Source organism: Nerophis ophidion, linkage group LG07 (assembly GCF_033978795.1).
Source record: "Nerophis ophidion isolate RoL-2023_Sa linkage group LG07, RoL_Noph_v1.0, whole genome shotgun sequence".
Taxonomy (NCBI): Eukaryota; Metazoa; Chordata; class Actinopteri; order Syngnathiformes; family Syngnathidae; genus Nerophis; species Nerophis ophidion.
This window is the reverse complement of record NC_084617.1, coordinates 37,082,417-37,107,361: the sequence shown is the minus strand read 5'-3', so window position 1 is coordinate 37,107,361 and position 24,945 is coordinate 37,082,417. Positions and strand designations below refer to the sequence as shown.

General features: G+C 38.4%; 1 protein-coding gene across 1 annotated transcript in view; it reads left to right on the top strand.

The window, feature by feature from the left end:
• Positions 1–13,933: 13,933 nt before the first annotated feature.
• The window catches only part of rtn4r (reticulon 4 receptor), a 166,637-nt gene continuing 155,625 nt past the window's right edge, over positions 13,934–24,945 (top strand). Inside the window, exon 1 of the mRNA XM_061906111.1 lies at positions 13,934–14,286. Within this exon, the coding sequence (XP_061762095.1) occupies positions 14,265–14,286 (22 nt within the window). The 5' untranslated portion in view covers positions 13,934–14,264. The remainder of the gene's footprint in view (positions 14,287–24,945) is intronic.

Here is a 24,945-nt window from a genome sequence, read left to right as displayed (position 1 = left end):
GTATCGCCGCCACATCCAACAGCTGGAGAACTTTCACATCAAGTGTCTCCAGCGGATCCTTGGGCTGGCATGGCGTGATCGTGTGCCACACACGGAAGTCCTGAGTAAAACTGGCACCAAGAGCATGGAGGCTACTTTTCTCCAGTATCAACTGCGATGGGCCGGCCACACCATCAGAATGCCATTTGATAGACTTCCGCGACAACTGCTGTATGGTCAACTTCATCATGGCCAGAGATCTGCAGGAGGCCAAAAGCGGAGATATAAGGACCAACTGAAAATAACTCTCAAGATGTGTGGAATACAGCACACACAGCTGGAAAGCTCTGCTTCAGATTGCCCTCTCTGGAGGCAACTTTGTCATGCGGGCCTTTAACATTTTGAAGAGGCGAGAAGAGCAGCAAGGGAAGGGAAACGCCAGAGGAGGAAGATGGGCCCTGCAGCCAAGACCACAACAAACACTATCTTTATAAGCCCCCATTGCAATAGACCATGCAGCTCTCGTATTGGACTTATAGTGACCTCAAAACTCACCAGTAGAAGTGGAAGTCATCATCGGATACGATGGACTACCATAAAAAAGTAAGTATATATATTTATATGTATATATATATATATATATATATATATATATATATATATATATATATATATATATATATATATATATATATATATGTATATATACATACATATATATATATGTATATATATATGTATATATACATACATATATATATATGTGTGTGTGTGTGTGTGTGTATACATGTATGTATATGTGTATGTTTATGTATATAGTTTATATAGTGTAAAAAAACAACCCTCTATATGTATGTATATATACATAAATATGTGTATATATGTATGCATATGTGTATGTGTATACTATATATACTATATATATATAGTATAAAAAAACAACCCCTTATATGTATATACATATACAGTATATACATATGAATATACACACACACACACACATATATTTATATATATATATATATATATATATATATATATATATATATATATGTATATATATATATTTATATATATACATATATATATATATATATATATATATATATATGTATATATATATATATATATATATATACGTATATATGTGAATATATGTATGTATATATACTGTATGTATATATATATATATATATACATACATATTTACTTATTTTTTTTTTTTTTTCAACACCATCTTCCCTGTGGGGTCGCGAGGTGCGCTGGTGCCTATCTCAGCTACAATCGGGCAGAAGGCGGGGTACACCCATATATGTATATGCATATATAATACAGATGCACATATGTATATATAATATATATACATGAATATATATATATATATATATATATATATATGTGTGTGTGTGTGTGTGTGCGTGTGTGTGTGTATATATTCATGATTATTGTATTAGAAATTTGAACCCTACCTTGTGTACTTCCGTGACTATCTAAAAGAAATATCAGGCAGCTAAAATGGTAAATAATTGTACAACACTTTTGTACCTTCAAAGTACTCAAAGCACTTTAACACTATTACCACCCTGATGGTGGAAGCTGCCGGGAATCGAACAACGAACACTCAGGTTGCTAGCACGGCCGTTCAACCAACTGAGCCTCAACACCACTACAATGTGTCAAAAATGTATAGAAAGTGTTTTACATTTTCCTTGGTAATGGATTTAAATGGGTGTAGTTTATTTTAATTTTATGTTGTTTGTATGTTTTTTTATAATATCCACAAAGTTCAATGAGTAAGTTGTGTTATGTGCATGTTGAATTTTTGTTGCTGGTTGAATTTTTTTTTCTGCACCATGACTAAGGAAAGGTTGTTTGGATTGGGTCATACAAGTATATACCGTAGATGTCTTCAAATGGAACTACAATTAGTGGCCAATGATTTGAGTTACCTATTGTGCAGATTGATGACACCAGTGTCCGTTTTTGGCCCACAGGTCATATTTTGGACATGTTAGACGTTATTTATCCAACAGTGAAGCAATTATGATGCAGTGCAAATATTAAAAGTCCACAAAAATAAAGTTAAAAAAAAACATGAAAAGAGAGAAACGTTAAATAAAACAAACAACATTATAAACCTTAAAAGTGCATAAAACTGATGTAATGAGCTGCCACCCACTTTAGCGTTGTTTTTCTACGTACAGCTACAACATTAAAACAAACGAAAATAATAGCATTAAATAATACATATTGCGCACATACGAATGCAGCATGCATATGCAAACAACAAAACAAAACAATACAAAAACACCATCTCAGCAACGATATATGCCACGTTCTTTTCCAGCAGCTGGTCTACGGTACAAACATGGCCATGCCCAGAAGGCTTCCCCGAGGCGGATCCAAAAGTCCATAAAAAGACCACCAAAAGGCACCGCAGAAGTCACAAAAGTACCAGCCCTTAAGAGCGTATTCTCTATGGGGCTTGCACCAAAATAAAAACATTAAAACAAGAGGGAAACAACAAGAATACAAAAAGAGGACACAGGATAACAGAGCTCCTGTAACCAGCAGCCACTAAAAAGGCACTTTCTTGATTTATATACATTTCTGTGTCTCAATTACAGTTAGAAGTTCAATACATTCGATGGCAATGGCGCACAGTTTATGGCTATTCAGTTTAGTCTTTGCTGTCTAGTCTTATGATTATATTGTTTTTTCTCATCATTATTTATTCATAAACAACATGTAATTATTCTTCTTTTGTCTCTTTTTTTTGGTTCAAATACCTTTTTTTTTATTTTCAATCAAATTTATGTATATTTGTTTCTTTAAAACACCAATAAATATTACGGTAAAAAAAAAAAAGAACAAAAAAAAAAGGAAATGGTCTTATTTTTTTGATGAAGCAATTAAAAAGTAGCTGATTATGTTAACGTCTGATGAGTTACTATATTTTGTTTTATCATCACAATTCTGACTCTTATTTTGCCAGGATGACAGGAAGTTACAGTCCAACATGTTACTGTAGACGGCAGACGTGTATATTTCTTGGTGTTTTTTTGTCGCACCCTAAAAATTGTTAATACTAGGGGTGTGGGGAAAAATCAATTCGGATACGAATCGAATCGTTTACGTTGTGCGATTCAGAATCAATTATCATTTTTTAAAAATCGATTTTTATTTATTTTTTATTTTTTATTTATTTTTTATTTTAATTTTTTTTTTTATCGATCCAACAAACCACTGCACAGCAATACCATAACAATGCAATCCAATTCTAAAACCAAACCTGACCCAGCAACACTCAGAAGTGCAATTGAGGAGACACAATGTGTCCAATGTTTTCACAAAGATAAAAAAGTCATATTTTTGGTTCGTTTAATAGTTAAAACAAATTCACATTATTGCAATCAGTTGATAAAACATTGTCCTTTACAATTATAAAAGCTTTTTTTTTTTAATCTACTACTCTGCTAGCATGTCAGCAGACTGGGGTAGATCCTGCTGAAATCCTATGTATTGAATGAATACAGAATCGTTTTGAATCGGAAAAATATAGTTTTTGAATCGAGAATCGAATCGAATCGAAAAAAATCGATATATTATCGAATCGTGACCCCTAGAATCGATATTGAATAGAATCATGGGACACCCAAAGTTTCACAGCCCTAGTTAATAGTGTAATTATTGTCCTTACTACGTACCAGATGTTAGATTGTAGCGTGCATCTTAGTTGTAGTTTTCATTAACAAATTTGGAGGTGTTAAATTTTCCCTCAGAAATCGCTAATGCTAACCAGTAGCATATTGATAACAAAGTCAAGCTAGTGCATCAAGCTAGTGCATTTTTGTGAAATAGGAGCCTTACTTTATTTATATTGGAGTGTTTTTACTGTTGTAAAAATTGAAAAATTACTTTGCGATAGTTTGGCCAAACCCGCACTCGGTGCTGCTGGAGTGATCACCACGTCCTGAAGTGTGTGACTTCACCCGCAACCCAGGTACTGTAACATGGCCCCGTTGGATTTACGTGAATCGGTGTCTGGTAGAACTGGGGAGATTAGGTCGGTACCAAAACAAGTATTGCATTCGGAACCTATTCTTACTTATTACTGATTGTTTTGCTGTTTTATGAACGTTTATGAAACAAATTAATGTTCCTTTATTTACGCTGTTTCACCTTGCTTCCTTCATCAATGGTTAGAGGTGTGTACACGAATGTCGAAAATATAATCAAGGAAGGGAAACCTACCATAACGGACACACAGCAACTACTACTATGGGGGAATAACGAACAACACTTCAATGCAGTGATAATCATGGAGAGAAACAGCCACAGAACCATGTTTGGTGAGTAACTCGGGATTTATTCAGTCGCTATTTTTAAATAGTACTCGCATGAACAAACAACAAAAAACATGTACAACCTACCGGAAAAATTATTTTGGGGGTTGGAAGTGGACTGCGATGAGGTGGCGACTTGTCCAAGGTGTACCCCGCCTTCTGCCCGATTTTAGCTGAGATAGGCACCAGCGCCCCCCGCGACCCCAAAGCGGTAGAAATGGATGGATGGATGGGTTGGAAATGTAATTTTTGTCGGTTGAAGTGTGACATTTTTTATAGATTTTAAGTAAACGTTCGAGAGTTGTGACCTTGTGTCACTTTTTACAGTGTGCCGTTTTTGAGTGTGGTAAAGTGACTGACAATTGCCCTTTGATTGGTGGAAAGGAGTCAGACGTCACTAGGGCTGCAAAGGGGTGGAAAGTTTCCGGGTAAATTTCCGGAAACTTTCCGGAAATTTACCATCGGAAGTTAAGCTTGAGAAGTTTGGAAATGTTGACCATTTATTGATTATTCAATGTTGGACAAGTCCATCTTATTCTGTAAAATAAGATGAGAAGCTTATAAAACACTAATGCAATGCCACACACAGATATAAATAGTCAGCTAAACAATTGGAGTAGTCTTTAAAAATATTTTACTGATGGACAAATGAATAGAAATAGACTAGATCATGGGTGTCAAACTCTGGCCCGCGGCCAAGATTTGGCCCGCCGTTTAATTTCATTTGGCCCTTGAGGCAATATCAAATTAACATTAGAGCTGGCCCGCCGGTAACACCACATTCACCGCTATTACTCATACTTGCCAACCCTCCCAATTTTCCCGGGAGACTCCCGAAGTTTAGTGCACTTCCCGAAAATCTCTTTGGGCAACCATTCTCCCGATTTCCACCCGGACAACAATTTTGGGAGTTTGCCTTAAAGGCACTGTCCTCTACAACATGCCGTGACGTCCTCTTTTCCTCCATATAAACAGCATGCTGGCCAAGTCACATAATATATGCGGCTTTCACACACACATACTTGGTCAACAGCCATACAGGTCACACTGAGGGTGGCCGTATAAACAACTTTAACATTGTTACAAATATGCGCCACACTTTGAACCCACACCAAACAAGAATGACAAAACACATTTCGGGAGAACACCCGCACCGTAGCACAACATAAACACAACAGAACAAATACCCAGGAACCCTTGCAGCACTAACTCTTCCAGAATGCTACAATGTACACCCCCCGCTACCACCAAATCCCGCCCACCTAATTTTTTATTTTATTTTCGAATGTATTAGCCTGCGAAAAAAGTTAATGTTGATATTTACCCAAGAAGGCTGCAAATAGAAAAGAGGCATTATTTTTTTAAATTACGTTTCATTTAATACACCACTGATGTTTTTTCGTTTGTTTTTGAAAGTTGATTTTGCACTATTATGTTGTATAAGCTCTGCCTGTTACATGGGAGGAAGCCCGAGTACCCGGAGGGAACCCACGCAGTCACGGGGAGAACATGCAAACTCCACACAGAGAGATCCCGGATTACTCAGGACCTTCGTATTGTGAGGCAGATGCACTAACCCCTGTTCCCCCGTGCTGCCCTATTTAAGCCTTGCTTGTTCAATATTCATTGCAAAACTTGTTTGGGTCCCTATTAAAAGGTTAATTTGTTCAACCTTGGCCCGCGGCTTTGTTCAGTTTTAAATTTTGGCACACTCTGTATTTGAGTTTGACACCCCTGGACTGAATAAATGAACACTCAATCGGCATGCTAAATCAAACTATAACCTACATGCTTGTATTACAACAGATTGGCTAGCAGAACAGAAGACAGAGGAAACTACATGTTTTGATTTCGTATTTGCTAGTTGAACTTTACAGATCACTAAAAAGGTAAGTTCTGATCGCTAACGTTGTTAGTGTTACAGGTCTCACAGGAATGTGAGTTCAGTAGACAAAAGGATGTGTTCATAGTCCTGCTCCTGGAAAACACAGGCAATGTTTAGGAAGAGTGAAGACACGAACAATCCTTGAAGCTTCCCAGGTTTCCTCTTTATTACACATTTTATATAATTCCTATAATCCACAATAACAATATAATTATCCTTCTCTAAATTCAATATTACATTCTCAAAACATATCTTCTCCATAGCACAATAGCTATTATAATGGTCGTTGTATCGATCCGTTGTGGTGAAGAAGGAGCTGAGCCGGAAAGCAAAGCTCTCAATTTACCGGTCAATCTACGTTTCCATCCTCACCTATGATCATGAGCTTTGGGTTATGACCGGAAGGATAAGATCACGGGTACAAGCGGCCGAAATGAGTTTCCTCCGCCGTGTGGCGAGGCTCTCCCTTAGAGATAGGGTGAGAAGCTCTGCCATCCGGAATGAGCTCAAAGTAAAGCCGCTGCTCCTCCACATCGAGAGGAGCCAGATGAGGTGGTTCGGGCATCTGGTCAGGATGCCACCGAACACCTCCCGAGGGAGGTGTTTAAGGCACGTCCGACCGGTAGGAGGCTACGGGGAAGACCCGGGGCACGTTGGGAAGACTATGTCTCCCGGCTGGCCTGGGAACGCCTCGGGATCCCCCGGGAAGAGCTAGACGAAGTGGCTGGGGAGAGGGAAGTCCAGGCTTTCCTGCTTAGGCTGCTGCCCCCGTGACCCGACCTTGGATAAGCGGAAGAAGATGGATGGATGGATAGATAGTCACATTTCTGTACAGTGTTGTTACAGAAACATCTTGAGTAATACACTTTTACAAATGGGGAGGTATAATTTAGACATTAAATGTCCTTGGGAAGTATACTTGGAGTCAAACAAAATGACTCAGTTCATTTTATATTTACACATACAAGAAACAATAATAACATATTTACACAGATAATAATATGACTTTGTGTGAGATAGAGATAGAAGAGTATTTCTCTACAACACAGCACTATATATACACACAGCAGTGCTCTTCGGTTGGCATAAAAAGGGTAAACTGCTCTCAACTGACCCACACGCATAGAAGAGCTACCTAGATGCTATAACACTGTAGTATTAAAGCAGGGGTCACCAACGCGGTGCCCGTTAGGACCAGATGAGTCGCCCGCTGGCCTGTTCTAAAAATAGCTCAAATAGCAGCACTTACCAGTGAGCTGCCTCTATTTTTTACATTTTATTTATTTACTAGCAAGCTGGTCTCGCTTTGCTGGACATTTTAATTCTAAGAAAGACAAAACTCAAATAGAATTTGAAAATCCAAGAAAATATTTTAAAAACTTGGTCTTCACTTGTTAAAATAAATTATTTTATTTTTTTTGCTTTGCTTATAACAAATTTCATAAAGACAATTTTAGAGAAAAAATACAACCTTAAAAATTATTTTAGGATTTTTAAACAAATATACCTTTTTACCTTTTAAATTCCTTCCTCTTCTTTCCTGACAATGTTCAAGTAAATTATTTTTTTTAATTGTAAAGAATAATAAATACATATTTCTTCAAAATTATGATTAAAATTAAAAAAATATATACTCTGGCAAATCTAAAAAATCTGAAGAATCAGTATTTTGAATTTCTTGTCAAATTTTTGTTCTGGAAAATGTAGAAGAAATAATGATTTTTCTTTGTTGGAAATATAGCTTGGTCTAATTTGTTATATATTCTAACAAAATGCAGATTGGATTTTAACCTATTTAAAACATGTCATCAAAATTCTAAAATTAATCTTAATCAGGAAAAATTACTAATGATGTTCCATAAATTATTTTTTTTATTTTTTCAAAAAGATTCGAATTAGCTAGTTTTTTTTTCTTCTTTTTTTCGGTTGAATTTTAAAGAGTTGAAATTGAAGATTAACTATGTTTCAAAATTTTATTTTAATTTTTTTTCCTGTTTTCCCCTCTTTTAAACCGTTCAATTAAGTGTTTTTTTTCATAATTTATTCCCTACATAAAACATTCCGTAAAAGGAAAAAAATGTACAACGGAATGGCAGACAGAAATACCCTTTTATATATATATATATATATATATATATATATATATATATATATATATATATATATATATATATATATATATATATATATATATATATATATATATATATATATATTTATTTATTAAAGTTAAATTGAGCAAATTGGCTATTTCTGGCTATTTATTTAAGTGTGTATCAAACTGGTAGCCCTTCGCATCAATCAGTACCGAAGAAGTAGCTCTTGGTTTCAAAAAGGTTGGTGACCCCTGTATTAAAGTCTAAAGGCACTAAAACAGCAATCTGTGTTGCGGAACCATATTACATTTGAATTGTAGGGTGTTTAATTATCAAATGTTTTCATTTGAGATATTTCATAACATTACTAACCTGGAAAACACAGGCAATGTTTAGGAAGAGTGAAGACCCGAACAATCCTTGAATCTTCCCAAGTTTCCTCTGAGGGGAGGGGGAGGAAATACCCTCACCTAAAAAGGGACCAACAGGCAACTACTTCACTACACATTAGTTCCGCTCTTCATCTCTGTCTTTACACTAACATGGATGGAAAACGGCTCTAAATTTTGTCAATAAAAAGTGATTGACAAAAAATACATACAGTAGGGCAAAAAAGTATTTAGTCAGCCACCGATTGTGCAAGTTCTCCCACTTAAAATGATGACAGAGGTCTTTAATTTTCATCATAGCTACACTTCAACTGTGAGAGACAGAATGTGAAAATAAAATCCAGGAATTCACATTGTAGGAATTTTAAACAATTTATTTGTAAATCATGGTGGAAAAAAAGTATTTGGTCAACCATTCAAAGCTCTCACTGATGGAAGGAGGTTTTGGCTCAAAATCTCAGGATACATGGCCCCATTCATTCTTTCCTTAACACGGATCAATCGTTCTGTCTCCTTAGCAGAAAAACAGCCCAAAGCATTATGTTTCCACCCCCATGCTTAACAGTAGGTATGGTGTTCTTTGGATGCAACTCAGTATTCTTCTTCCTCCAAACACGACGAGTTGAGTTTATGCCAAAATGGATACATGGATGATACAGCAGAGGATTGGGAGAATGTCATGTGGTCAGATGAAACCAAATTAGAACTTTTTGGTATAAACTCAACTTGTCGTGTTTGGAAGAAGAAGAATACTGAGTTGCATCCCAAGAACACCACACCTACTGTGAAGCATGGGGTGGAAACATCATGCTTTGGGGATGTGATTCATCTAAGGGGACAGGACGATTGATCCGTGTTAAGGAAAGAATGAATGGGGCCAAAACCTCTTTCGATCAGTGAGAGCTTTGAATGGTTGACCAAATACTTATTTACCACCATAATTTAAAAATAAATTCTTTAAAAATCTTACAATGTTAATTCCTGGATTTTTTTTCACATTCTGTCTCTCACAGTTGAAGTGTACCTATGATGAAAATTACAGACCTCTGTCATCATTTTAAGTGGGAGAACTTGCACAATCTGTGGCTGACTAAATACTTTTTTGCCCCACTGTATATTCCACATTGTGAAGGCATCACATTAGCATAAATAAATGAGATTTAACAAAGAAAATTAGCATCACGGCTAACGGAGAAATATTTTCGGTTCATTGTGAGACTGTGGTGGTACATAAACCTAGCTAGCTAGAGATATTGGCCCCAAAATCATTTAACAAGTACAGGAACAGCTAGCTAGCTTGAGTGGAAGTCTGCTGGAGTAGTCTACAGTCATACAGTAACAAGCAATTACACCTCTATTAAACTTAAATACCATAGATCAAATATATTTATCCTAGTAATATCATCAAAGCTTACCTGACTGGATGAAGTCCTTGGGTTCAAATAATAGTGTGGCCTCATGATCTGTGCATGTGATGGAAGAATGCACTGCACACGTGATGGAAGAATGCACAGTCCAGGGTTGAAATTATATTGAATTTGCATTAAATCAGTTGTTTTACCTCTAAGATCTAGTATGTGTCATTCAATGTTTATTCCCATTAATTTACCGTTAATTCCCATGGAAAGTTTCCAACTTTGAATATTCCCGGAATTTTGCAACCCTAGACATCACTTGTGCTTACACTGGATCGGTGAAACAGTCATGTGACACAAGAAGTCTCTCCGACAATACTAATCACTTCGTCTTTACAAGAACTAACCAAACTGTGGTACGTGTGCCACTCTTGGTACGCAGGCTCCATCGAGTGGCACGGCAAATAATCACTGAAATCAATATCCAAACAGTGTCTGTTCACATTGTGTGCAATGTTACAGAGGCCAAAACTATTAAATATACCCACCACACTACTGTATTTTAATGTTGGCCATTAATGATGGTACTTGCACAGTTTTCTGAGTTAGCACTTGGTTAAAGAGTTTAAGAACCACATATGTACAAGATACAAGTGAAGCCACTAGTCTCTGGTCAAGTGCTTACTCTGCTGTTGTTGTCTTTTGACGCAGCTGTCACTATAAGAGCAAGCTTCAAACCCACCTTTTACCTAATATTTATTAATTTTATTGAAGTTACTAGTGATGGTAGATTTTATATTTAATTCTATATACTTATCATGTATATGTAGTTTTTTAATCTTTATAATATGTTTTACCCTTTATTCTTACTCATGGATCTTACTATTTTAAATGCTTTATTATATTCACTTTCCAGCATTCCTCAAAAAGGAGCCCTCTGCATTGAGGATGATACCAGAGGTCTGATTTCCTATTGCAGATGGCTCCTGTGGTGGGGATTTTTCACCTGGCGCCTCCATACTCAGTCGTGCATTCATTTATGCGTGTTTGTGTGTAAGTGTGGGTAATTGTTTTTAAGTCTGTAAACCACTGTGTGTTGCATTTTTAAACGCCTTATAAATACAGTTTGATTGATTGATTAATTGACTGAAACGTTTCTTAGTGGAGTGCACAGTTCAGTAGATATTCCGTACAATTGACCACTAAATGGTAACACTCCAATAAGTTTTTCAACTTGTTTAAGTCGGGGTCCACGTTAATCAATTCATGGTACAAATATATACTAACATCATAATACAGTCATCACACAAGTTGATAATGATTGATGATAATGTCATGATGCAGTGGTCAATGTACAAAACCCAAAACCAGTGAAGTTCGCACGGTGTGTAAATGGTAAACAAAAAGAGAATACAATGATTTGCAAATCCTTTTCAACTTATATTCAATTGAATAGACTGCAAAGACAAGATATTTAATGTTCAAACTGAGAAACAAATTGTTTTTTTGGCAAACAATCATGAACTTATAAATTTAATAGCAGCATCACATTGCAAAAACGTTATCACAGGGGCATTTTTACCACTGTGTTACATGGCCTTCCCTTTTAACAACACTCAGTAAACGTTTGGGAACTGAGGAGACACATTTTTGAAGCTTTTCAGGTGGAATTCTTTCCCATTCTTGCTTGTTGAACAGCTTAAGTTGTTCAACAGTCCAGGCTCTACGTTGTTGTATTTGACGCTTTATAATGCACAACACATTTTCAATGGGAGACAGGTCTGAGCTACACTCAGGCCAGTCTAGTACCCACACTCTTTTACTAGGAAGCCACGCTGTTGTAACACATGGCTTGGCATTGTCTTGGTGAAATAAGCAGGGGCGTCCATGATAACGTTGCTTGGATGCCAACGCATGTTGCTCCAATACCTGTATGTACCTTTCAGCAGTAACGGTGCCTTCACGAATACACTCCCATGCCATCACAGATGCTGGCTTTTCAACTTTGCACCTAAAACAGTTTGGATGGTTCTTTTCCTCTTTGGTCCGGAAGACAGAACGTCTACAGTTTCCAAAAAGAACTTGAAATGTGGACTCATCAAACCACAGAACACTTTTCCACTTTGCATCAGTCCATCTTAGATGAGCTCGGGCCTGGCGAAGTCGACAGGGTTTTCTGGGTGTTGTTGATAAATGGCTTTAGCTTTGCATAGTACAGTTTTAACTTGCACTTACAGATGAATACAAACACAATTCACCAAAAATGATTCCTGGGCGCGGCCACCGTTGCTGCCAACTGCTTCCCTCACCTCCCAGGGGGTGACCAAGGGGATGGGTCAAATGCAGAGGATACATTTCACAACACCTAGTGTGTGTGACAACCATTGGTATAACTTTAACTGTAACTTTAGAGGTAGTGACCAAATGTAGTTACTGAAAGTGGTTTTCTGAAGTGTTCATGAGCCCATGTGGTGATATCCTTTACACACTGATGTCACTTTTTGATGCAGTACCGCCTGAGGGATTGTAGGTCATGGGCATTCAATGTTGGTTTTGGGACTTGCAGTGATTTTTTTCCAGATTCTCTGAACCTGTTGATGATACTACGGACCAAAGATTCCTACATTCCTTGCACTAGCTGGTTGAGAAATGTTGTTCTTAAACTGTTAGACAATTTGCTGACACATTTGTTAACAAAGCGGTGACCCTCGACCCATCCTTGTTTGTGAATGACTGAGCATTTCATGGAAGCTGTTGTTATACCCAACCATGGCACCTACCTGTTCCCAATGAGCCTGTTCACCTGTGGGATGTTCCAAATAAGTGTTTGATGAGAATTCCTCAACTTTCTCAGTCTTTTTTGCCACTTGTGTCAGTTTTTTTGAACATGTTGCAGGCATCAAATTCCGGAAGTGCTAATATTTGCAAAAAAAATACCAGTTACCAGTTCGAATGTTAAGTATCTTGTCTTTGAAGGATATTCAATTGAAATATATGTTGAGAAGGATTTGCAAATCCTTGGATTCTGTTTTTATTTACCATTTACACAACGTGACAACTTCACTGCTTTTGGGTTTTGTGGATCAACCCCATTAGAATATTGTGATTGCTTCTCAAGGCTCCATTTCTTGCACAAAATCTCATTTGAGTGGAGTAGAAAGGTGTTTTGCTGCCTACCGCTAGGGGGAGGTGGAGTGCTAAAAATAGGACTCTGCTGACATCCCCACGTTAACCGCAGGTTCACGCCAGTGCCACCACATGCAAGAGTCTACATTCATTATATATGATGCAAAAGCTATTATAATACATTATACTTATGTATTTAGGGGCTCATTAGCCACTTTTTTTTTTAATCATCTCACTCTTTTCCTTTTCTTGCCCGTGCTTCCGTCCACGCAGGGAGGATATACCCCTGGCTGTTTGGCGGGCTCTTTGTGCATCCAGGTGCGTGCCTGCAGCCTCGCGTCCGAATCCACATCAATTCGCCTCACGTCCCCTTCCGACGCGAGCCAGCCCACCGCCCACCTGCGCATGAAACATGCATCGGGGAGCATGCAAGCGAAGAAGCTATAAAAAAATATATAATAATATAAAAAATATGTAAAATAACAGCAATGAAAATTAATACATAAAAATGTGCCCGTTGGGGATAATGGAGTCTAAAAATAACTTTTGGGATTGTGTGCAGCCGGGCAGAAATGACGCACGGCGGGGAGATAATCATTGAGTTTGTTTGGCTGCGTTGGAGATGATAGGATGGACATTTTAGTAGCGTGATGCAGACATATAAAACATTTATTTCTGAATTCGTGTCTCCTCCCTCGCAGCCCCGCCCTTCCCTCCCCCCCCCCCCCCAAACCCCCACCATCCTCCCGCACTGTGGCGCGCAGCATCCATGCGCATCCACGCTCTCCGGACTTGGAGGGAAATACAGCACAGGCTCGCACTGACAGGATATTAAAAACACACCAAAAAAAAAACATGGATTCGATCTTGCCTTCATAGTTTCTTCTATTTTCACACCTCCAGGTCCTCTTTGGAGCTTTTTTTTTTTTCCCCTGGTGCATTTATTCCAAACTGGATGTTTATCCCGGACTCTCGGCGTCAAGTCGCCCCGATGACTGAGCTCGGGTGCAGCCACGGACGGGGGTAAAGTTTCCACCTCTTTTAAACCTCCGGGATTTCTGCCTGCTAAACTGCTTGGATTGTACACCATGAAGACCACCATGACTGACGGTGAGTACAGGACGCGCAGTGCATTTATTCGCATAATGGATTATTGCGCATATAAGAAAAGTGCGTATTCCGTCTCTTTTTCCATGTGCAACGCATGCAACTTGAAAAGTGCGGCGTGCATGATGAAGTTTGCAGACGCTCCACTTGGCGGCTCAGTAGCACCACCAGATAAATTGGTGATTTGATGCTGTTGTGGTGGCAGCGTCCAGCACTTAATAGGGCTGCCAATAGAGAGGCAGGGAATTGGGTCCCTTTAAACTCTCACCAAGCAGGACTTTAGGCAATTCTAATGAGCACACACACATTAAGTCCCACCGGAAAAGGCCGACAATCTCATCTCTTGGCAGGGAAGAGGACGCACCTGGTGTGTGTGTGTGTGTGTGTGTGTGTGTGTGTGTGTGCAGAGAGGATATATAAGGCAGTAATGATGACAGAGAAAAATGCATGCATACCCACCCTAGCCCCACCCTCAGTTTTAAACACACACTGTCCGGGTTTACGCAACACGCTCCCACTCCTCATTACGGGGCTAAAACTGCGGGATTACGGGGGAAGAAAGCCGGAGATTATGGCGAGTCCGTCTTTGCATTTCCTGTCGAGCGGAATCAAAGAGGCGCGCCTACTTGCGTATTCCCTTTGATAAGTCGCAGCGTCATGCATATGCATTCGCAGACCCCTCCCGCAGACTGAGGCTTTTCCTGCGTGCAGGTTTAAGCACCGTGATGGGAAGAGTGTAATGCATATGTCAAAGTCAAGGCCCGGGGGCCAGATACGGCCCGCCACTTCATTGTATTTGGCCCTGGAAAGCCTGGAAATAATACATAGCAATAAAGTACTGTAACTTTTTGTCAGACTTTCCCCTGACAGTTTGTCTATGTTTTAGTCTTTTCCTCTGCATTTGTCTTTTGTTTCCTCTGTGTTTAGTATCTCCTGTCTTTAGTTCCTGTCCAGTGCTCTTATTTTGATTCAGCTTCCTGTTTGTCTCCCTGTGTGCTGTTTTGTCTCAGCTGCGGCTGATTGGCATCTGGCCACACCTGATGTCAATCAGCCAGCTCGTATTTTACCTGCTTTGTTCATTCAGTCAGAGCTGGATCATAGTATTGTCATTGCCACATGTCGCTCTTGTCATGCCACCTGTCGTGTAGATGTGATCATTCCAGCTATTACCTGTCGTGCTACATTTTGTCCTGGTCGTCATAGCGGTAAGCTGTTCTTGTTAGCCATTAGCTATTTCCAGTGTTTCTGTTTGCTATCCACTAACTTCCATGCTAAAGTTCCTTTTTGTTTCTTGCTAGCTTGTATGCTAAAGGCATTTTGTTTGTTATCCGCCCACATGCGCGCTTTTGGTTTGAACCCTTTGTTTGATTTTGTTTTAGTATCTTTATTAAATCATGTTTGCTCACTCCATGCCTGCCTCCATCTCTGCATTTTGGGGTTCGACACCAAATAACTTTTCCACTTTTCATACTAAATGTATTCTTTATTTCTATTTTGGGAGAAAATATATAGATAATCACAAATTATGTTAACTTAAATATTGTCTAATTATGCAAAAATATGATCAAACATTCAAACCATTTTTAGATAGAAATAAATAATGAATTCAAAGCAAGTTATCAATCAAACTGTGCAACGTAAAAGTAGCAAATGATTCCATGATAAAATTGTGAAACTTATGTGGCTTTGAAAAAAAGTTCTAATAAACTGTGTACCAAAAAAAAGGCTTATACTTGTATAGCACTTTTCTACCTTTATGGTACTCAAAGCGCTTTAACACTATTTCCACATTCACACACTGATGGAGGGAGCTGCCACGCAAAGCCCTAACCATGATCCACCAGGAGCAAGGGTGAAGTTATGTTAAAGTTAAAGTACCAAGTGTCTTGCTCAAGGACACAACGGACGTGACTAAGTTGGTAGAATGTGGGAAGCCAACCAGGAACCCTCAGGTTGCTAGCATGGCCACTCTCCCAGCTGCGCCACGCCGTCCCCAAAAATGTGACTGTAAAATTGCATGTTTTTTTATTCACAGTAAAACAACTAATATACATTTTAGAGTAAAATTCTGGCAACTAAGCTACCAGTCTGTTTGTTTTCACATGGACAAAGGTATGAATTTATGGAGGAAAGTTCCGTGGTCAGATGAAACAAAAATGCAGCTGTTTGGCCACAATACCCAGCAATATGTTTGGAGGAGAAACAGTGAGGCCTTTAATCCCAGGAACACCATGTCTACCGTCAATCATGGTGGTAGTAGTATTATGCCCTGGGCCTGTTTTGCTGCCAATAGAACTGGTACTTTACAGAGAGTAAATGGGAAAATGAAAAAGGAGATTACCTCCAAATTCTTCAGGACAACCTAAAATCATCAACCTGGAGGTTGGATCTTGGGCGCAGTTGGGTGTTCCAACAGGACAATGACCCTAAACAGATGTCAAAAGTGGTAAATAAATGGCTAAATCAGGCTGCAATGAATGTTTTAGAATGGCCTTCCCAAATTCCCGACTTAAACGTGTGGACAATGCTAAAGAAACAAGTCCATGTCAGAAAACCAACACATTTAGCTGAACTAAACCGATTTGGTCAAGAGGAGTGGTCAAAAATTAAAGCAGAAGCTTGCCAGAAGTTTGTGGATGGCTACCAAAAGTGCCTTATTGGAGTGAAACTTGCCAAGGGACTTGTAAGCAAATATTAACATTGATGTATATGTCAGTAGACCAATAATACATTCATAAAAGCACCAAACTTCATTAATGTTTTTTTGTGACTAACAAGTATGTGCTCCAATCACAAAAAACACAAGAGTTGTAGAAATTATTGGAAACTCAAGACAGCCATGCCATTATGTTCTTTACAAGTGTATGTAAACTTTTGACCGCGACTCTATATATAGATAGGTATTTGAAAGTATTTACAGTATAGGAATGTAAATAATTATATACATTATAGGCGTAATTGGATCAAACTTTCTTGTTCTTGTCAAAAGTGGAGCACCCGCATTTTGTACCAATCGTAATCGTTTAATGCTAGACATTGGGAGACATGAAAATAATACGTTACAGTAATCAAGATGAGACATAACGAATGCATGAATAATACATTTGCTGGTGGACAAAATGGACCAATTTTAGCGATATTATGGAGATAAAAGAATGCCGTTTTAGTACCACTCTTAATGTGAAACTCAAAAGGGAGAATTGGGTCGAAGATAATACCCAGATTCCTTACCGAGATTTCTTACCAGATTCCTTAGACGCTAAGTGTTTTACATTTTTGGAGGATTTTTGAGATAAAGGGGAGGTGCGACAGCAGGTGGTAGTTTACGGGAGGTCAGGATAGAGGTTAGGTCTTTTGAGCAGAGAATGAATAACCGCTTTTTTGAATTCTAGGGGAAAAGTGACAGGAAAGTGATAAGTCAATAATATTTAGCACCGATGGTCCTAATATTGCAAACCACTCCTGACGCCTGACTTGCAATAATCTTAAAATGCTACAGGGCAGCGTTTTTCTGAGTGAGCAACCGCAACTCTTGTTTACTTACTATAAGCTCCCTGTGTGTAGAAGTAGTTGTAGTAATAAACAATTGTGCCCGATGGAACATCTACATTGTTGTTGAACTAACATTTTGAAACCCTTCTATTTCCCATATTGCGCCAAAACCGGAGAAGACATTTGCAAAGGTGGGCTGCAAGAGAGAGTTTATATTTTTGTATTATTTTTGTATTTTAATTTTTTTTCTAATGCACACGTTAAAAGTGCAATTCAAATGTTGATGAAGTGCATTTCTTAGAAAATAAGACTGAGGATTATGGCCAAGAGAAAACTTGATGGTTATTTCAAGTATTTCCCTAAAGTATGCATTGAGTGTGTTTTATCCGATTACTTAATCAGCCCCGCAACAATTAATAGATTGAATTGATTAGATAACCACATTCAATTTATTTTCTGATGCTTAAGTTAATCAATTAACAAGTCCAACTCAATAATTCCTCAGAAAACACTTGGCTCTCCAAGTACAACCACAAGTATGGGGCGGCATAGCTCGGTTGGTAGCGTGGCCGTGCCAGCAATTTGAGGGTTCTAGGTTCGATTCCCACTGCTGTAGGGTCCTTGGGCAAGACACTTTACCCACCTGCTCCCAGTGCCACCCACACTGGTTTAAATGTAATTTAGATATTGGGATTCACTATGTAAAGCGCTTTGAGTCACTAGAGAAAAGCGCTATATAAATATAATTCACTTCACTTCACCACAATGAGCAACATTAAAATACAGTAGCATAGTGGGCACACATATTCTTTAAAAGAAGGCAGAGCTTTTATTTAAGACTGTAAAATAATATATTTTTAGTATGTAACACTTTTGGCCAGTGTAGCATGGCACACAGTTTAAAAGGTAACACTACGTTTGAATGTATTTTTTGTGATAATTTGGTGTACCACTAGATGGAGCTTGTTCACCCCAGTTAGGTATAAATAATAAAATAATGAATTATTAAATAAAATCCGTACTGCATGGAAAAGTTTTGGGAACTTTAAATTTGTGAATGTAGTGCAGTCAAGTGAACATGAGAGCGGTGGTGTTCTTCTATCCATCCATCCATCCATTTAGTACCGCTTATTTCCTTTTGGAGTCGCGGGGGGCTCTGGCGCCTATCTCGGCTACAATCGGGCGGAAGGCTTAACCCTGGACAAGTCGCCACTTCATCGCAGGGCGGTGTTCTTCTATTTTTTTTCTAATACACACATGTTAAAAGCATAATTTAAATGTTGATGATGTGAAAAAAAAAATCCATTCTTGGTTTATATCAACAATTTTCCCTAAAGTGCACATTCAGGCCATAAAGTGTGGTTTTTATCCGACTACTAGATTAATCGAACAAACTGATCAACAAATTACTCGATTAGTAAAATGGTTGGTAGCTGCAGCCCTAATCGTGTTACACAGATAGTCGAAATATGAGAGCAGAAATCTTTGTGTAAGGAGATAAATCCCAAAAACCGTAGTATTTTTCAACATGTTTTCATGTCTCAGAGATCCCACAATATTAGATTATTAGAAACTGTAATCCTCAAACTCAAACTTTGCTTTAGTGAACCTTACGTCTTACTCATAAGATGCTATTTTGTGAGTTTGTTGTGTGGTAGCTTCAATGCTAATGAGGTTTGATTTTTGTTTTATTTGTATTGATTTTTTGTATTAGATTTTTTTGAAGTATTTGTCAACATCTGCGCACTAGGTCCACTTTTTACCTTTTTACGTCATGCTAAGTTAGCCTATTTGCTAAGAAAAAAAATACAAGATCAAACCCCTAACGACTTTAGCTGACTCACAAAAGTTTGGCAGTGCTCTAAGCTTTAGTTTAACAAGAAACACTAAACAATTTCCCCACATTTTTTGGCCTGGATTAAATGTTGAATAATGTCTTTCGTGTACAACATTGCAATATTTTTTTACTTTCTATTATTACATTGCGGCGATCAATAAAGATATTCGCCAAGCGGGTTAGGGTTATGCTATCAATGCAAACACGGCAGCTCATTTTGGCGCTATTGTCAATTATGTTGACCAACTTTTGGCAGAACGACTTTTTGATGCACTCTTTAAGTCCTGCCTCATCAAGAGCACATCTACACATTTGTAAGCTTTTGTTGTGAGTGATGTCAAAAGATGAGACGTACCAGTCACTTCATGCTGGTATCAGCAGATATCTGGACAATGCTAAGTAGAGGTGAACTCGGTACTTCGTCATTAGCATCATCAGCGCTACATGTGAGGAATGTAGAATGGCAGCGTCCAACACAATGCTAACAACATAGAATGTTAACAACATGACGAATGGTCGTAGATGCTAGTCAAGTCGACCAACTTATGTCTGCAGTTTCTAATTTAGAGGAACGACCCAGGGTGGAATGAAATATATCCACGTACTGGCTGTGTTTCAGTGGCCGGGTGACAACAATTAGAATGCTGTTTGGAGGATGCTGTAATTTAGAGTAGAACACACTCAAGGCTACTAAATTAAGTGAAACAAATAGTTGTTATTTCATGTTTAAAGGGCACTAATTTTGTTAAAACCCCGTTTAGAAGATTGTTTACATCTTTGTATGGTCTAAAATGTTGATTTAGCCATATTGGACCAAAAATACAGAACTGCAGAAAGTTAAAAGCCTGATAATGAAGACAACATATCACGTAAGTCTCTCAGAGGGTGAGATAACTCCTGGAAATGTATAGATGTGTGTGCCCAAGTTAAAGGAAAGGACATGCTGTCTTCTTCTAATGGATTTATTACAATCTTTGCAAGCAGGTAATGTTTGCCGTGATTTCTAAAAAGAAAAGTAACGTTTGCTGTGGTCTGGAACATCATGGCACACAATCAGAAATGCAGCCAATAGTACATACAAATAATGTCATGAGACATGCAATTATATATTAAATACACAAAGAACATAAGTAAAGGCTCTTTGTGTATTTAATATATGGGATTAATGATGCAATATGTACCCACCGCTAGCCTAAATAGCATGTTAGCATGGATTATTATCACTACACGCAAGTCAATAACATCAACAAAGCTCACCTTTGCACAGCATAAAATGTTTGGTGCCCAAAATGAGACAAAGTAGGTGTGGCATAAAACATGTCTTTCTGTGGCAGCGTCAGAGAAAGTTGTAAACGTGAACCAACTACGGTAAGTTCAAGGGCCGGCGAAATTAGTAGGACAAAACGGCGCTGACCAAATCTTCTCATCAATGAAGCACTGAAACATTATTAAAGTAACAAATAGATTTTTCCCCATCTGTTTTCATTTTTAAAAAGATCCATGGAGCCACCCCATGTAGTATAATATTCGATTTGTTAATATTAATAATCCTACTTTATGAAAATTAATTTTCCAACAGACGACTGTACTCCAATCCGTGTTTGATTTTCCTTTTTTTGTCTCAACTAGAAAAAAAATAATAATAATAAAAAGCAGCTTTTTGTCCCGTTTCGTTTTAGTTAGCGTCAAATTGAGAAGGGAGTTTAATATACTACTTTTTCACCCAGTTAGAATCCGATCAATGCCAGAGTGGCAAAGCTCTTGCTCATGGGTGCTTTTTCTCGCTGGGCCACCGAAACCAATAAAGCTCAAAACAAATGGATAAAGACATTACTGTGGAACTGAACGCTTTCATTTTAAGCCGTTATAAACTATTAGGACCCCCCCCCCCCCCACCACACACACACACACACACATACAACACACACATACACACCCGTTTAATGAGTTAAGTGTTTTTTCCTATTGTGTTTTGCCAGTGCCAAAATCACTGGCCTATTTTTAGGAAATAGGCCACAGGATGCAGCATCTGAGGTGGAGAGATAATTGTGTGGGACTTATCACGCCGCAAAGAAAAGGAGGAACAACAATGGCTGATTTGCATGGCGGCATTAGGTGGGATCAAACATTACGCCTTAAACTGACAATGAGCGGCGACGTCTTCTGCAACCCCCAGCAGAAAATGTGAAATTGATCCATCTCCGCGTTTGAGCGGGTGTGCGTAGAAAGAATGGAAAGCAGCCTTTGTTTTTGTTGATAGGGAGCTTGAAGGTTATGTGACTTGTTGTCCTTTTCCTCCATGTTTGGTCTTAAAGTTCACGGCTTTCATCGCCTCTCAGTTTGTCAGCGTGGAAGGTGCTCCAAAGTGCAGCAAAAAAAATTGATATAATGATATAGTGTCACTTTTCCTTGATATCAATGTTAGCTTTTCTGCAGATGTTATCTAATTTGTAAGCACATTTACTGCAAAAGATCAAGAACAGATGTGTCCAAGTCATGTTCACTGAGGGCCACATCGCAGTTATGTTTGGCCCCAGAGGACCGCTACTAACAGTGAATACTATTATTACACAATTGTTTTATGCATTTTATTAGTAGATTTTTTTTTTTAAGTACAATTATGGTAAGTTGCAATAATTTCACCTCAAAATATCGTGTTTATTACTTCAGTTGCCCGAATTTTACTGTAACATTTACATTTGTTCTCCGTCCATCCATTTTCTACCGCTTATTCCCTTTTGGGGTCGCGGGGGGTGCTGACACCTATCTCAGCTACAATCGGGCAGAAGGCGGGGTACACCCCGGACAAGTCGCCACCTCATCACAGGGCCAACACAGATGGACAGACAACATTCACACACTAGGGCCAATTTAGTGTTGCCAATCAACCGATCCCCAGGTGCATTTTTTTATTTGTATTTATTTATTTATTTTTTTACAATTTTTTTATTTTATTTACGATACATTTGTTCTTTTATTGTAAATTTAAAAAAAAACTGCAACTTTACAGTAACGTCTTGGCACCTGAGCTGCCTGTTTGTTTGTTTTTGTTTTACCGCAAATCAAAAACTGTAGATTTGTGGGTGCATTATTGTAAATGCTAAAACGGCACCACAGTTTATTACAGTAAAAAAAAGTACCGTTTTCTTTCATTTAGAACAAAATGCAGTAAAAACCACAGTCAATTTCACAATTTTACCATTAAATTCATTGCTACTTTTACATTGCACAATGTGATGGTTAACTTGCTTTAAAATCATTATTTTTAGTATTTATTTATATTTAAAAAATGGTTTGAATGTTTGGCCCTAGTGTGTGAATGTGAGTGTGAATGTTGAATGTCTATCTGTGTTGGCCCTGCGATGAGGTGGCGACTTGTCCAGGGTGTACCCCGCCTTCCGCCTGATTGTAGCTGAGATAGGCGCCAGCGCCCCCCGCCACCCCAAAAGGAAATAAGCGGTTGAAAATGGATGGATGGATGGGTTTATCATATACTTTTCCATAGTAAGACAATATTTAAGTTAACCCCAATGGGTTGAGTTTTTTCTTGCCCTGATGTGGGATCTGAGCCGAGGATGTTGTAGCTTGTGCAACCCTTTGAGACACTCGGGTTTTAGGGCTATATAAGTAAACATTGATTGATTGAAGTTAACATAATTTGCGATTACATGGAGTACACTTTTTTTTCTCTCCCAAAACGTAAAGGAAGAATACATTGAGTAAGAAAAGTTACAGTACTTTATTGATACATATTATTTCCAGGCTTTCCAGGGCCAAATAAAATGAAGTGGCGGGCCACATGTGGCCCCCAGGGCCTTGAGTTTAACACCTTTGATCGAGATGATCTGGGCCTCCATTGCTAGCGTTAGAATGTATAAAATCCAGGCTGCAACTTGTGGTTAACGTGAGTGACGGATGCAATCAAGTCCTTCCCGATGCCTCAGCCCACTGTCAGAACTCTCAGGAAGAATGGAGCATGTGGAGTGAAGTTTCGACCGTTATAATTTCCTACCACAGAGGGGTGATGTTAATGTCAATATCGTCATTTAGTCATTGTCAGACCCCGACCTAAAAGCCTCACATCAGCTTGGAAGGAGATCTGATCATCTAAAGTAAAGTAATGGCAGTTTTAAATGATTGATTGAAACTTTTATGAGTATATTGCACAGTACAGTACATATGCCGTATAATTGACCACTAAATGCTAACACCTGAATAAGTTGTTCAACTTGTTTGAGTCAGGGTCCACGTTAATCAATTCTTGGTAGTTTGGTGGTAGATGGCAAGGAGCGTTTTTTGCCGCCAGGCTCCGCCCACCACAAACAGGTACTAATTAGTACTGACCTAAACAAACAGGTAATGATAAGTACTGACATAAACAAACAGGTACTAATAAGTACTGACTTAAACGGCCTTTCAGGGTGTCATCATCATTTTTTCTACCGATTGTGATCGAGATCCGAGTTTGTGGATCCAAGTTACAAAAGTTGAACATTTTGTGCCATGCCCACATCAAAAAGTATAGGCTTTTTTCTCGCGCAATTTATCATCAGACATCTGTCTAGTAACTTTCACTTTAACCGCAACTCATTTGGTCTAAGTCTCAAGGAAGAGTTCCTTGTTTTTGGCCTAAAATTGGCCGACAGAAACCAAGATGGCCGATTTCCTGTTTGTTATCCAAGTTGAAGTGAATTATATTTATATAGCGCTTTTCTCTAGTGACTTAAAGCGCTTTTACATAGTGAAACCCATTATTTAAGTTACATTTACAGCAGTGATGGTGGCACTAGGAGCAGTTTGGTAAAGTCTCCTGCCCAAGGACACAACAGCAGTGACTGGGATGGCGGAAGCGGGGATCGAACCTGGAACCCTTAAGTCACTGGAATGGCCTCTCTACCAACCGAGCTATACCGCCATGTTATAAGTTATAAAAGTTGAACGTTGTGTGGCAGGCCATCAAATCAAAGTTTGGCCAATGTGATGCAAGGTGCTCGTGCCCACCAAGATCGGTAATACCACACCACCTTAGCCGCGTTCACAGCCCTAACTTCCTGGCACTCACCTTGCAGAAAACAGTTCTTCTCAGGTTTCTCTATGTTTACATTTTCACACTTTGCACTATTGTCGTACACTTTTCTTACTTATTCCTTATTTTTGCACCTTCGTGTTTGATTTCAGAACTGCGTCAACATTGTTTGACTGTTTTCCATGCTTGTGTTGACATTTCCTTTCCTTGATTCTTGACCTATAATTGGAATAAGGATACATTTTAAATTTAATATACCAGATTATTTTTGATAGGTCATTAAAAATATATAAATGATCGGTATCGA